The sequence below is a fragment of the Ascaphus truei genome, chromosome 7, assembly GCF_040206685.1.
Source record: "Ascaphus truei isolate aAscTru1 chromosome 7, aAscTru1.hap1, whole genome shotgun sequence".
Lineage (NCBI taxonomy): Eukaryota > Metazoa > Chordata > Amphibia > Anura > Ascaphidae > Ascaphus > Ascaphus truei.
The window spans coordinates 20,331,015-20,345,046 of NC_134489.1; the positions used below are offsets into that span (position 1 = coordinate 20,331,015).

Sequence of the window (14,032 nt, forward strand, 5' to 3'; positions counted from 1 at the left end):
ATGCATAGTGATCATTAAAAGGCTCCCATGTTCCCTGGCCATGAGAACACGGACATCCTTCTGATATAACATACTGTGTCTTACAGTTGCAACATTGGCGCAGGATAAAAAATAAACGATGCTAGCTTGTTACAAGAAAAGGAAATGGAAGCAATGAGATTGTTCTTTGCTGGTGAATCGTGAGCAGTTTTTGCACTGCTGCTGCTCCAGTTTTGCAGCTGGCAGACTTTGGTAGAGAGAATGTTTTGAAGTAGTGGAATTTAGGAAGAGACACAGTGTCATTTGCATAGGAACTCTTACTTCAACGTACCATGAAGTTTTGCTTTGCTCAACGACAGATCTTAGAAGAAGTTGTATCCTGGTATAAGATTCTTTCACTGCGTGTGAATAAGGGGAGCCACAGGCAGGGTATGTTCTGGGAAAGACTTGATTTCTTTCTCCTGAACTTCCTCAGTGAGTAACACAGTCGGTATGCAATCACACCACACTGTGCCTCCTCCGTCCCAGTCTGTAACCTCCCTGCAGCCCCTCCCAGCCCCTAACACGACAGGCATTGGGACTAGCAGGGCGTGAGTGTCCTGGGCTTACACTGAGGGACACAGGACACAAGTCATAGGGGTAGGACTTGGATAAAACCATGACAGAGCAAAAGTCTCAGTGGACAACAGTCTTAATCATTTGGGAAGAATCATACTTAATTAAGGGAGTAATTGGACGGCATGTGGAGTGAGCTTCACCCATCGAAAGGTGGCCTCTCTCATATAGAGTGAGCCTCACTCATTGGAAGTCAGTCTTCCTGCTTCCCAGCTTCAATGTTCTTGCAAACGGCACCGTAGTCTCCCTCTTTGCAATCAGAAGGACTCCAACAAAACATCTTTATTTTTTGGGTATAGAGCAGCAAATCTCATACTTTTGGGAGGGTGGGGGGGTACATGTATTCTGGTAGCTATCAGTCAAAATGTCTTCTAGGTCATGGGGGCTTAACTCCAGTATTCAAGCCCCCCTAACAGGGTAGGTTTTCAGGGTGTCCCTGCTCCAGCGCAAGTAGTTCATTCAGTCCCTGCTTCACCACAGGTGGCTCAATCAAAGGCTCAGTCGAAGACTGATTGAGCAATCTATACTGAAGCTGGGAAATCCTAAAAACCTGGCAAGTTGGGGGAACCTGAGGGTATGAGTGGAGGCTGCCCCCCCCCCTCCCCTGATCTAGGTGATGGAATGGGTGCATCCACATTGTAAAACTGCCATCATGTTTACTGTATATAAGCTTACTACTGTAAGGCTCTACTGTATATATGATATCCATGTACGTACATATAAATACTGTGGTGGAGAGGCCTGAAAGAGACTCACCGGAGTGTGTCCGGAGGTGCCCTGTAAGGGCATCCCGCCTCCGACAAGCGTAGCTGCAGAAGGGACACTTGAAGGGCTTCTCTCCGGAGTGTAGTTTTATGTGACGTAAAAGATTCCCCTTCTGCGTGAACGAGGCGCCGCACTGGTTACAGTGGAAAGGGCGCTCACCTGGACGGAGACAAAACCAGGGACCTTGCAGATTAGAGGAGTGGGACACTGGACTCTAACCTTTAAGAACAGTAAAAAAAAAAAAAATCCAACGTTAGCAGCATTTTCTTATGGAAGGAGTCGAGTAAAAGGTGCAATCCCATCTACTGGTAATGTAGACCACCTGGGATCCAGGAGTAACCTTATTTGAAGAGAAGCTCTCCTCTCACAAATGTTACATCCCAGGCACCGTGGGACGGAAACGGGAAGTGACCACTAGGGTTATTTAGTTGTGCAAAGTTATCAAGACTACATTGGTTCTGCAGGAGCGTTGATTCATCATTGTTTGGGATCAACTGAACCACATGGGAAGACATGTAGAAAATTCATTTCTGTCCCCATTTTGTCAATAGTTTAAGATTTTGATCACAATTTTCCGGTGAGCATCTAAAAGAATAATTTACAGTAAGCGGGTGGGATTCACTTTTAAGGGTATAACTGAAATGTAATAATATTGGTTTTTTGTACAATTTGTCTTTATTTTTCGTTTCTCATCCCAACCAGATGATACTACGGGAAACAATGTTAAACATACCATAACCAGGCCTGAGTGGTCTCATTAGGTATGAGTCCCCCTAAATAAGAGTCGGTCTCAATCACTTTAAGCATTATGGGTATTACAGATTTAGATTTATGTCTCACTCTTTGAAGTCAGACATTTCCCATTGAAATGTCATATTTGTTCCCGAAATCTCAGTTCCCATTCACTGCAGCCCATGGATCTTGGCAGTTGTGCACAACTGGACCGGTGAGGGTGCACAGGTAGTGAAACCCCTTCAATGTAGGAAGGGCCCGCAGTGTAATACAGAGCAATGCACCGAGGGACCTTCTTCTGGTGGAGAGAGCGTGCACACAAACTCCTTTGCAGGTCCACTGCCCGATGTGGAGGGGTTGATTTCTGGCTTGACTGCCCCATTGAAGAATGCCTGAAGGATCTGATTGTAATATTACCTGAGCTATTGCAAGCACACACACACTCTCCTGCATAGGCTTCAGAGGGTATCTAGGGGTGACCTTTTTGACTGCTCTCATCCTAGTTCCATTTCACCACAATGTATTTCTAATTTTCACAATTACCAAGTTTCTCATTTATCTCACCCAGTCTTCCAGTTATTTAAAGGAGTATGTATCAAGTGTATCAAGTGCCCAATCCGGCTGTTTATTAAGTTGACCCTAAACTTCAAAGTGCTTTGCCTTAAATGGATTTAGGGAATGTTTGTATATTGTCTGGTTATACCCACGTACACACGTTGTCTAGCCAGCAACCTTGCACTGGTGAGACCCAAAAGGTCAAAACAGCTGTCTGTGGGTAGGTTTGCTGGCTATGCACTTCTTTATCTCAGGCTCTGCTGAAAAGCTGTGTAATGCGGCAGGCATAAGCTTATAGGGCTCCATGTTAAAATGGAGAAGACGTAAAGAGTGACACTATGTGTTCATGTGCATGTCATTACCCAGAATCCCTGGCTGCAGTGGAAGCGCTGTGTGCTAAGCGATAATGGGGAAAGAGCTGTCTGAGACATGCAAATGCACCACAAGTGGTATTTGTATCTAGCATATGAAGATATAGCCCAATTTATTGGGAGTGTTTATATTGAGCGATAGGAGGTGTATACAACGTTCCTACTTTTCTCACATTTGCTAATGAAATAGTAAATAACCGAAGCTCTCGGGGCCAAAAGCTTAACATACAATCCTGGATGTTAACTCCAACCATGTGGAAATCAGCAGTTCTGTTTTTAGTAATGACTTGTAGTTACTACAATGCCAACGTAAAGGTTGTCCCAGAATTGTGCGGGAACACCTGGACACCTTCCCTACTTGGCTTAATTTAACATCCAGGTTGATTTCATGACTATTATTTTCATAGGCTTCTGGTTTGCTTGTTTATATTCTGGTTCTGTATTGCCCTTCTGCTGGGAAGCTGATCCATGAATCTAATACTTTTTATTTAGGAAGCTCTTTCTTGCTTCCCCTCCCGTATTTCAATTTTAGATGTTTGAGGTATTTAATTTAGCCTTTCAATGCATATGCTGCTCCCCATTATGGATTCATATGGCACGGAAATATGGCGTGGCACTGTGAACTGTCACCTACACAGAGAAAGAGTTATCAAGGGATCCTGGTGGAAATGGCATGTGTCATACTGTGATACACTTTAACCTACTGTGTATGTCCTACCACTGGTTCCTATGGAAATTGTGTGTGTAACACAGCATATTGTGAAAGTGTTACACCACAGGATCCTTTCAAAGGGATGTGGCATGTTGTGCTAAATGTGGGGGAGGGCGTGCGGAGACATCTGTCCTGGGTCAGGTGGCGGGCCTTCCCCAGCGCTCTGAACCCGGAACACAGGCCCAACTTCTGTTTCGACCGCCTTGATGGGAGCCCACAGGGTGGGGCCAGAATGACCCCGCACCACACGTGGGGCCTAGGGGGGGGAGGCAAAGTGAGAGGGAGGGAGATGGGTGAGAAAGAAGAGTGAGAGGGGGTTGGAGGGAGGAGAGTGAGAGAGGGATGAGGGAGAGGGGGAGAGAGGCAGATAGTGAGTGAGAGAAGGGAGAGAGTTAGGGGAAAGAAGAAGAGTGAGGGGAGAGAAGCGTGAGAGAGAGTGAGAGAGGAGCTGAGAAGATTGAGAGAGAATGGTGGAAGATAGAGAGGAGGGGGAAGAGTGAGTTGGGAGGGGAAGAGAGAGAGGAAGGGCAAGAGGGGGGGAGGAGAGAGAGTGAGAGGAGGAGAGAGAGTGAGAGGAGGGGGAAGAGTGAAAGAGGAGGGGGAAGAGTGAAAGAGGAGGGGGAAGAGAGAGAGAGAGAGAGAGAGAGAGAGAGGGGGAAGAGAGAGGGGATAAGAGAGAGAGGCGGGGAGAGTGAAAGGGGAGGGAAAAGAGGGAGGGAGGAAGAATGAGAGAGGGGTGGGGGGAAGAGTGAGAGAGGGGGGGAGCGTTAGACAGGGGGAAGAGTTAGACAGGGGGGAAGAGTGTGTGAAGAGTGAGAGAGATGGGGGTGACTCACAGGGCCGGCGGCAGGGGGCAGCAGACACCTCTCCCCTCCACTCAAAAACCTGGGGGATCCCCAGTGGAGACTGTAGTCTTGGGCCCTAGGAAAGCAGTCAGCTGCCCTGACTGTACAAGCACCTCTGAGCTCTGTGGATAGCGTAATGATAGTACTAGGGCTGGATGGGACTTTAGCGCCATTTGTTTAAAAGAGCCGGAACTCCTTATGGTGATACACTGAGATACTGCTGCATTTCTCCAACTTCACGTGCAGGACCCTACCAAAAACTAAGCTCACAAAACTCGGCTGTGCATGCATGGACCACAAGATCAAGCAGCAGTTTGTGTCTGTATCCTCACTTCTGAAAGTAAACATGCTGCACTGTGTAACAACAATAAGAACTTTCATATACCCTCCAGCCCCCACAGCCCATGAAGAAGTGGGCTAGTCATTGGTGTTTGATGGAGCGCGGAGGGTAAGATTTGTGGTCAACGCTTATAATTATTGGAGGTCCCGATAATGCTTTGGATAGGTCCAGACGGCCAATGCTACAGAGAGTTGGAGAGTAGTAGTGATGCTTAGTATTGCTGTATACTACAACATGTACATTTTCATGGGGTGTAATGTGCTCCAATGTGAATGACTGCTTCAGAGGCAGACTATGCCATTTTTCGAATGTCACCTCAAAATGTCACAACATGCACTTCTGCGCTAAGCCACACAGAAGAAAAGCTAAAACAGAAAATGGATTGTGGTGTCCTTTATTTCAGGAGGCAGCCACCTATATACTGTGGTGTTACTGTATACACCGTTATTTAAGTCATTGGATCACCGGCGTCTGATTTTCATTGCAAATACCTATGGCTTCCGCTTCTCCTGGAACAGCACAACCCGTTCCTGATATTTCATGCAGCAGGAACAATGACACAGAGATGTTTGTGCTGATTCGGGACAAGCAGAATCCAGGGGAATTAGTAATGCATCTTAGGGCCTTTTAACCTTCCATTGATATAAATGACATTACAACCAGCCTTCTCCTGACTCCAAACACATTTTTTTCTGGGGGGGAAGGGGCGGCTAAATTTACCAATGGGTGCAAAGAAACTGCATGGACCAAAGGGTGCAAACTTTCCTTTGAGTGTAAAGGAAAGTAAATAATGACAGGCAATAGTATCAGGTAATATTAACATCAGATGCTACAGGCAGTTTGGCTCCTAGCTGCTTACCCGTATGACTTCTCTTATGGACCATTAGCACATTGGGGCCAATGCAAACCATGCCACAGACGTCACATTTCAGTTTACCATTCGGAAGCCGGATGCCGCCATCCAGGGACAGCTCCTGGCTGCTTCGGCTCTCGGACATCCCGTTGGTCTCGGGCAGCGGCTCTTCTTGGCCGCTCTCGTCGTCCTGCATCTGAAGCGGGGCGTCCCGGCGAAGGGGCTTCCTCTCATCCTCCTCATCACTCTGCAGCTCCAGCTTCACGGAGTTTGCTGAAAGATCAAAGTTCGAATCGGTGTCAATCGTCCGACGTTATTCTATTATCATTTACTCTGTGTTGTGCTTCCTCGTGTGCTTTGCAGGGTAATCTGTTCCTGCTCTGCCGAGCTTACAGTCTAGTCCAGGGTGCTTAACTCCAGTCCTCAAGACCCCCCCCCCCCACGTCCCCCCCCAATAGGTCAGATTCTAAGGATATCCCTGCTTCAGCACTGGTGACTCAATCAGTTGACTGAGCCACCTGTGCTGAAGCAGGGATATCCTTAGACTCTGACCTTGTGGGAGGGGGGGGGGGGTCTTGAGGACTGGAGAGGAGCACCTCTGGTCTAGAGTCTTGCATGGAGGTTGCTGCAGTATTGCCTTAGTCTAGACTAAGGCAATACTGCAGCAACCTTGGTGCAGAAGTTGGAGGAAAACTGTAGCAAAATTTGAGTGCAGGAGGCCCCTCCAGCACAATGCGGTCACATTAACTACTTTCAATAACGGTCACTGAGATCAGATGCATTGTAAGGAACCCTCAACCCTCTCTAATAGCGCGTCTGAGATCAGATGCATTGTAAGGAACCCCAACCCTCTCTAATAGCGCGTCTGAGATCAGATGCATTGTAAGGAACCCCAACCCTCTCTAATAGTGTGGCTGAGATCAGATGCATTGTAAAGAACCCCAACCCTCTCTAATAGCATGCCTGAGATCAGATGCATTGTAAGGAACCCCAACCCTCTCTAATAGCGCGTCTGAGATCAGATGCATTGTAAATTCTTCTGTATTTGGAACAATTTTCAAATGACCAGAGAATTGGACAGAACCCTAGGGGATACCAGGGAAACCAAAGGGTTCCTACGATCCCTGGTTAAGAACAGCTGATGTAGACACTGGAAGGAAAGAAGGAAATAAAGGGAATTTGATTCGAATTTAAGTACCACATGGGTGGAGTTGAGATGGAAAGCATATTTCAGCGTAAAAAAAATGCCAGAATAAGGGTGAATGCAATGGAGCAAGAGACGAGGTACAATCTCATTTTTAAAAAATCACTTTGCTAAAAGGGTAGTAGATGCAAATCTTCCCCACAGAGGAGGTAGTGGGGGGGTGGGGGAGGGGCTAATATACTATTACAATCATTCCTTTTATCCATAGCTAAATATTTTACGGTTAAAGGAATTGGTTCTATCTGGCAGTGAAGAAGTTACCAAATGGAACAGACCAACCATACAGGGTTAAAAAAAAATAGGTGATATAAGATCAATTAAGGTTTAACATTTTACAGCCGGTTAAAATATAGAGAATAAACACTCTCTGTGACCCGGCAGTTCCTACCCTCTAACTTCTCACCCCACTGTTTCATGTTGCAAGCCTTCTGATTCTTATCCAGTAGAAAAAGAAGAAACCCCCAGCAAAGCAGGAGCCAGGTGTCTGCTACAAACTGTTCACCCTACTTCTCGCGGCCCATCTCTGCGAGCTCACACACGAGGCTGCGGCTTATCTGCCAGCCCAGGTGGGGAGAGGAGCATGACCTCACACCGCCTCCATCTTCTGTTGAACTCCATCCTTCCCCTTATAGATCCTGCTGTCACGGCTTGTTGTGTTCCTGTATCCTCTCCCACTGGGATGGAAACGCCGAACACGCAAGTCTCCATAGAGGATAAGTGTTGCAGGAGGGATCTCCTCTCTGCTATACAGAAACCACCTAAGTGACACACACTGCTTGTGTCACAGCCAGATGCAACCTCACAGGGAGATCTTGGAGGGGTTACTGTGAGTGTTGAAAATGTTAGCTTTGGTGAGTGGCACCCCAGAGGTGTCACTGCCTTGCAAACCCCCTTCTGACAGGTATTTTAAAGAAGGCTGCAGAGTTGCCAAAAAAATCTCAGCTGCCAAGAAGCTTGAAATGCCGTGTGGTGACACTTATCCTAAACCAAAAAATGAATGGAAGGGTTACGACGACATTTTAATAAAGTTACTGGCACTTTGTGAGAAGAGAGAGGTTAATTCGTAAGGGGGTCTGTTATCACCAACCTGATTAGCCATGAACTCACTTATAACATAAGGGCCATGTTTGACGGTAGTTTACCGTCTATATGGGATTTTTGTTTTCATGTTATAATAAATGAGACCACCCAAAAACTAGAGAACTCTTTTAGAACTTCTCAATACAGCTGTCCACGAAGGATAGAAGAATGGCTACTCCTACAACCCCACATTAGAATGGATAGGTTATTTGGAAATGGCAGTAGCAGACCATCAGCCACACTTTCATTTGTCTTAACAAGTAATTACTTTCTAAAATTAGGCCCAGATGACTAAATGGCACTACTGCAGTCTATGGCCAATTTTCTTGGTCTGCTTTGATTGATAAGGCTTTTACCCTTTATTAAAACATGCTGGATATGACATTGCACATTTAAAACGCCCCAAAGCCCAATATGATGGTGCTCGTTAGGTGGTGATGTAACACATAAAGTGCTCCTGTACGTGCATCATTCATTGCCTTACAAAAACCTTTCTCTCCACTGTTAACAGAAAGAGAGAAGCAAAAAAGGTTTAACAGCAGCGATATTTGTGGTTTCACCACCTTCTCGTCCTCAGCCATCGATAAGGGAATGTGACAATCATCTCATCATTACGAAAGCCCTCACTATCTCTTTTCCTTGTGCTCTGTGAGCAATGCTCTTTGTAACTGCCTCTTCCTGCACTTACATGGCCTATTTTGTAAGTTGGCTCCTATAGGTGACTAGCTCACAGTAAATTCCCCTCTGCGATACCAAATGCTGCTTTAAATTATAATATAACAAATAAAAGATTGCCAAGTGGAACCCTAATCTTCTGATTTTAGTAGATTACATTTTTATTTAACATACATCTTTATTTATATAGCACACACAATGTACTCAGTGCTACTGTATATGAGCAAAGACACTGTCTGGCACTGAATTTGCAGGGGAACCTGGTTCAATTACCGCTGTCCTTGTGACCTTGGGCAAGTCACTTTATCTCCCTGTTCCTCAGGCACCAAAAACATAGATTGTAAGCTCTAGGGGCAGGGACTGTGCCTGCAAAATGTCTCTGTAATGCGCTGCGTAAAACTAGCAGCGCTATACAAGAACATATTATTATATAAATGAACTTTGTGCATATATATATATATATATATATATATATATAATCCCCACAAAGTTCCCTTATTCCACCAGGAACAGAACTCATAGCACTTAGTTATAACACAAACACAGCCCCCTATGGGCGCCAGGCGTCATAATACAGTATGTGAGAAGTGACACATTTTTGTTGACCTTTGAAGGAGCATTAGCTGCTTGGAGGTAGGTAGCCACACACCATTGCTTCACAGGAGCCTGATCAACAGCCCCTTATTATAGACAAAAAACATATCATTAAAGAGGATAAATACATTGACCTACGCACAAAGCAAAGGTTGAACAATTTTATATATATATATATATATATATATATATATATATATATATATATATATATATATATATACCATTTTCTGAGAAAAAAAGTGGGATGCTATGGACCTCCAACAATTTTTTGCGAGAGCTTGCGTATGTGCAGACTACTACTGTGTTAATCGCTTACACAGGAGCGGACGTGCACACAGCAGCAGAGCCCGATTATAAGGCGCGTATTGACTTTTCAATATAAGTTTACTGAAAAAAACCTTGTCAAAAAAAACCTCGGGCAAAACCGGTACTCACAGCACATGGGATTATCACATAAAAGTGGTTTATTGGGTTCAAAATCCACACTTATTGTGCTGTGCCGGTATATTGGATCTCTAGGGATCCTCACAGACAATAACTAATAACCCTTTACCGTGCACCACACTTGCCTCTGCTGAGGCCTTTTTTTCAGTGTGTGCAGCCATACTCAATGAGTATAACATGAAAACACTTTTGTACATATATACAGTAGGTGTGGGCCCATATATTTGTTAAATCGCTAAGCAGGGTAAGAATGGTTTCCTTTATGTAGTACATGACCCCCTAGAAGTGTCCCTGACCATGCCTTTTAGAATTACATTCTTTCATTACTGTTTTTTCCACGGCTGTATATACACACCACTGCAACAACAAAGTGTGTGTGTGTGTATGTGTATGTGTATGTGTATGTGTATGTGTATGTGTATGTGTGTGTGTGTGTGTATATATATATATATAATTTTGATGACAACACCTGCCAGATTGTAGGACGGATGCAAAGCTGTTTAGGCACTGCCCCGTTGTGTGCATGGAAAACCCAAAAGATTTCCCAGTAACTTCTGGCGGGAATGTTGCAGAGCCTGTACTGGATTTAAGTTACTGAGCTGCATGGGTTTAAACAAATAAATACTTAGCTGCTCAGCTGAGCATTGCCAAGTTCTAGTTTTAAATCAGCAAGCCAGGATAGTCCATGCAAACTACCTGCCTTCTCTATGCCTCTTTATTTCACTGATCATTGCCGACACCGGGGCTTATTCTGTACGCTCAAGTCAGTCATCAAAGCTTTCGGGGCTTACATCATAATAAACCCCGCAAAGTGTTACCTGTAGATTTAAAAAAAAAAAAAAAAAAAAAAAATTCTTGGGTGAAAATGAGAATCTCAAGTATTTTAACCCCTCGCTGCCAGAAGGGCAAGCTTTGTGCCAGCTATATAGTTCCTAAATGTCTGTCTGTCCCGCTCCCTGCCTCCCACAACCTTTCTGTGTCCCGCCAGTCTTAGGCCTTGTCCAGGTTAATGCTGAGCGGGGGCGCTCGTGCTGGTCGCGATGAAACACATTGAGGCAATGTGTGTGGCCAGTGTGAGAGCGAGCCTGCGCATGCACGGCGGTTAGCTGCTTGCAGAGGCAAGCAAATTTGATTATGCCGATCGCTGGCGCCTCAAACGAGCGGTTCATCCAACGAGGGCGAACCAGCTCCGTGACATCATGGCCGCGCAACTGGCTAGCCCAAATCGTCCAGCAGAGCGTGTGACGTCACCACACGAGTGCCAGCGCACACGCTCCTTGCCTGGCCGCAGCCTTAGGCCCGGGCCATGGTGCCTTCGCCCGCGCGGAGGCTGTTAAGTCACCCGCATGAAGTGGGTGCTTTCCCTGGCCATGGTGGACGGGCCATGGGGGGCGTTCGTAGGGGCGTCACGGTGCTGGTTCACCCGCATTGGGCGAACTGCTACCGCGACCTGTGTGTCGCACCAAGAAATCAATTTCAACTGATTTCTTGCGCAACGCACGTCCCCTTCTGCCTCCAGCGCCCGCCTATACTCCGCCCGCGCGCTCTATGGATGAGATCAATGCCTTAAGGCAATCTGATCGGGCCTCGTGCAGACTCCCACACCATGGACTCAGCCTTATACTCGTGGATTACAAAAGCTAGTCTCCCCTCTCATCACCGGGCGGTTTACTCGATTTGTCCCTTCCGCAAATCTTATAAATTACTTCAAAGCTTATCATTTAAAACAGGTACTTAATCACCATTAACCCTGCGAGTGCTGCGGCACCAGTGCCACAGTCCCTCTGGCACACAGGAAGCGAACGGAAGAGGCGGAGGTCTCATCTTCCGGCCAGGTCACGTTCAGCTCTCTCGTAGACAGTGAGCAGAACGCCCATAATGTAGCCACAACGTCACAGGGACCCTGGAATGCCAGAGCTCATGGTGTGGAGGCTACTTCATGGGGAAACCAAAGGGTTCCAATTCTACAGACTACTCGGGATGCGCTTTGGAAATCTGTAGGACTTGCGGGTCACTCGTTTTACAACCCGTGCGCGGGCCGCGCTACTATCACAAACCTTCAAGCCATGAAGCTCCTTTTCCAACTTCTCATGTCTTCGTAGAACCACTCCCAATACGGCAAAATCAATGCAACAAAAGTGTCCGTAGTGGAAAGAAACAAGTATTTAGCTAAGGAAAACCCCTAATTGATACAAGGGTGTCAATTGTTTAAAAAACATGAGATTTGAAAATGGTCATCCCCTAAAAGAAGTGGGACCAACACAAGAAAGCAAAGTGCCCTCATCTTGATACACTTCATCAAGTCCATGTTATACGAGTCAGTAATACAAAGAAAGCAAGAAAATAAAAACCAGTGTAGAAAGCAGACCTGTACTTGAACAAACAACACTTGATGTACAGTATTTGGTGTCTCATGTATCAAGGATTACCCTTTTTAAACGTTTAGATGAACACTCAGGTGTCCTTGGGTAAATCTAAACGGTATAACTACTGTATGAAGGATCTCCCAACTTATTCCAACAGCAATTTCAGGAAGGTCCCCAAAGGCTCATTAGTAATTTGTAACTCCTGGGGTAACAGAAATCATAGTTCTCTGGTATAGAGATGTTACAGATATGAACACCATGGGAGCTACAGGATATTAACAGATACCGTAGATACTGAGACATCGGGGGTCTGCAATACTGTACATAAAAGCAGGTTACCATGGTGCTTTATACACGCGAAGACCCTGACTTGCTGAAATATACAACATTACAGGCATACCCCGGTGTAAGGACACTCACTTTAAGTACACTCGCGAGAAAGGACATATCGCCCAATAGGCAAACGGCAGCTCACGCATGCGCCTGTCAGCACGTCCTGAACAGCAATACCAGCTCCCTACCTGTACGGAAGCTGTGCGCAGGCGGGGAGACTATAGAGCCTGTTACAGATGCGTTATTTACATCAGTTATACACATATGACGATTGCTGTACAGTACATGCATCAATAAGTGGGGAAAAGGTAGTGCTTCACTTTAAGTACATTTTCGCTTTACATACATGCTCTGATCCCATTGCGTACGTTAATGCGGGGTATGCCTGTACTAACCATTACATACTTTACAAAGCATTGCAAACTCCTCTGCGAGCCAAGAGATTTGCCTCCCCATACCTCAGAGTGAAGTTCATAGTATCGATGTAATGAAAGACCCTACAATACGTCAAAAATACCTTTTCCAAGAGGAACAAGCCAAGACGTGTGGGGTTTTTTGTTTTTTGTTTTTAAAGAAAGTCTTCCAGCTGCAAAAATTGAGCAATATTACTGCAAAGTCAATGTATCAATAAATCAACATTTCTTATCGTTTTCAACTGGGATGTTTGATAAAAAATGTTTGCAATATTCTGCACCAGTCTTTGCAGCTGGGAGACTGTGATAAATGACTCCCATGTGTCTCTCTCCAAATGGGAATATTGTACCCGGAAGGCTGCTGGGAGACGCCACGTTTGCGGAGGATGGAAGAGAGAATCACTTTAAAGCAGCTACATTTTCCATTCTTTAAATGAAAAAATAAATAAATAATATTTTAAATCTGCAGTTCAAATAAATCAGATGGATCAGCCTCAATTTGACCACTGCTTAATAATAATAATAGTTTGTTCTTGTATAGCGCTGCTAGTTTTATGTAGCACTTTACAGAGACATTTTGCAGGCACTGGTCCCTGCTATAGAGCTTACAACCTATGTTTTTTTGGTGGCACAGGGAGATAAAGTGACTTGCCCAAGGTCACAAGGAGCTGACACCAGGAATTGAACCAGGCTCCCCTGCTTCAAACTCAGTGCCAAAGTCAGTGCCTTTACTCACTGAGCCGCTCCTTCTCTCTATACAGCCCAAAAGTTTAGTTGTCACCAACAACCAACCTTTTAGGGAGTAATTAGGGGTTTTAGAAAAGAGGCTTAGGAGGGATAGATTCGTCCCACACCAAGGACATTCCACTCTACCCAGGACCTTGTGGAGAGATGCAGCGGGATATCTGCATTCAGCACACATAGAGATACTTCATATTCATATAAAGTAGAAACGGGTCAGGAGCGGAGGAAAATGGGTTTGTGTAGGGAAGAGTGGCAGTTAAGTAATGTACACATTGACAATCCAGATACAGTAACAACACAGCTTTTGTAGAAAATCAGAAACATTTCACCCCAAAATATATTCAGGGACACAAGAGGAATTCAAGAGGGCTCATGGTATTTAAGAGGTTACGTAAATCCCCTAAGATCC

At 45.3% G+C, this 14,032-nt stretch overlaps 1 protein-coding gene across 12 annotated transcripts in view; it reads right to left on the reverse strand.

The window, feature by feature from the left end:
- The window catches only part of IKZF2 (IKAROS family zinc finger 2), a 50,527-nt gene that overhangs the window by 9,156 nt on the left and 27,339 nt on the right, over positions 1–14,032 (reverse strand). For 10 of the 12 annotated variants that reach the window (XM_075607215.1, XM_075607218.1, XM_075607214.1 and 7 more), the window contains 2 exons: positions 5,774–6,040; positions 1,351–1,518 (listed from right to left, as the gene is read on the reverse strand). In XM_075607215.1, the coding sequence (XP_075463330.1) occupies positions 1,351–1,518; positions 5,774–6,040 (435 nt within the window). The remainder of the gene's footprint in view (positions 1–1,350; positions 1,519–5,773; positions 6,041–14,032) is intronic. The other 2 variants (XM_075607224.1, XM_075607222.1) reach the window with 1 other exon arrangement.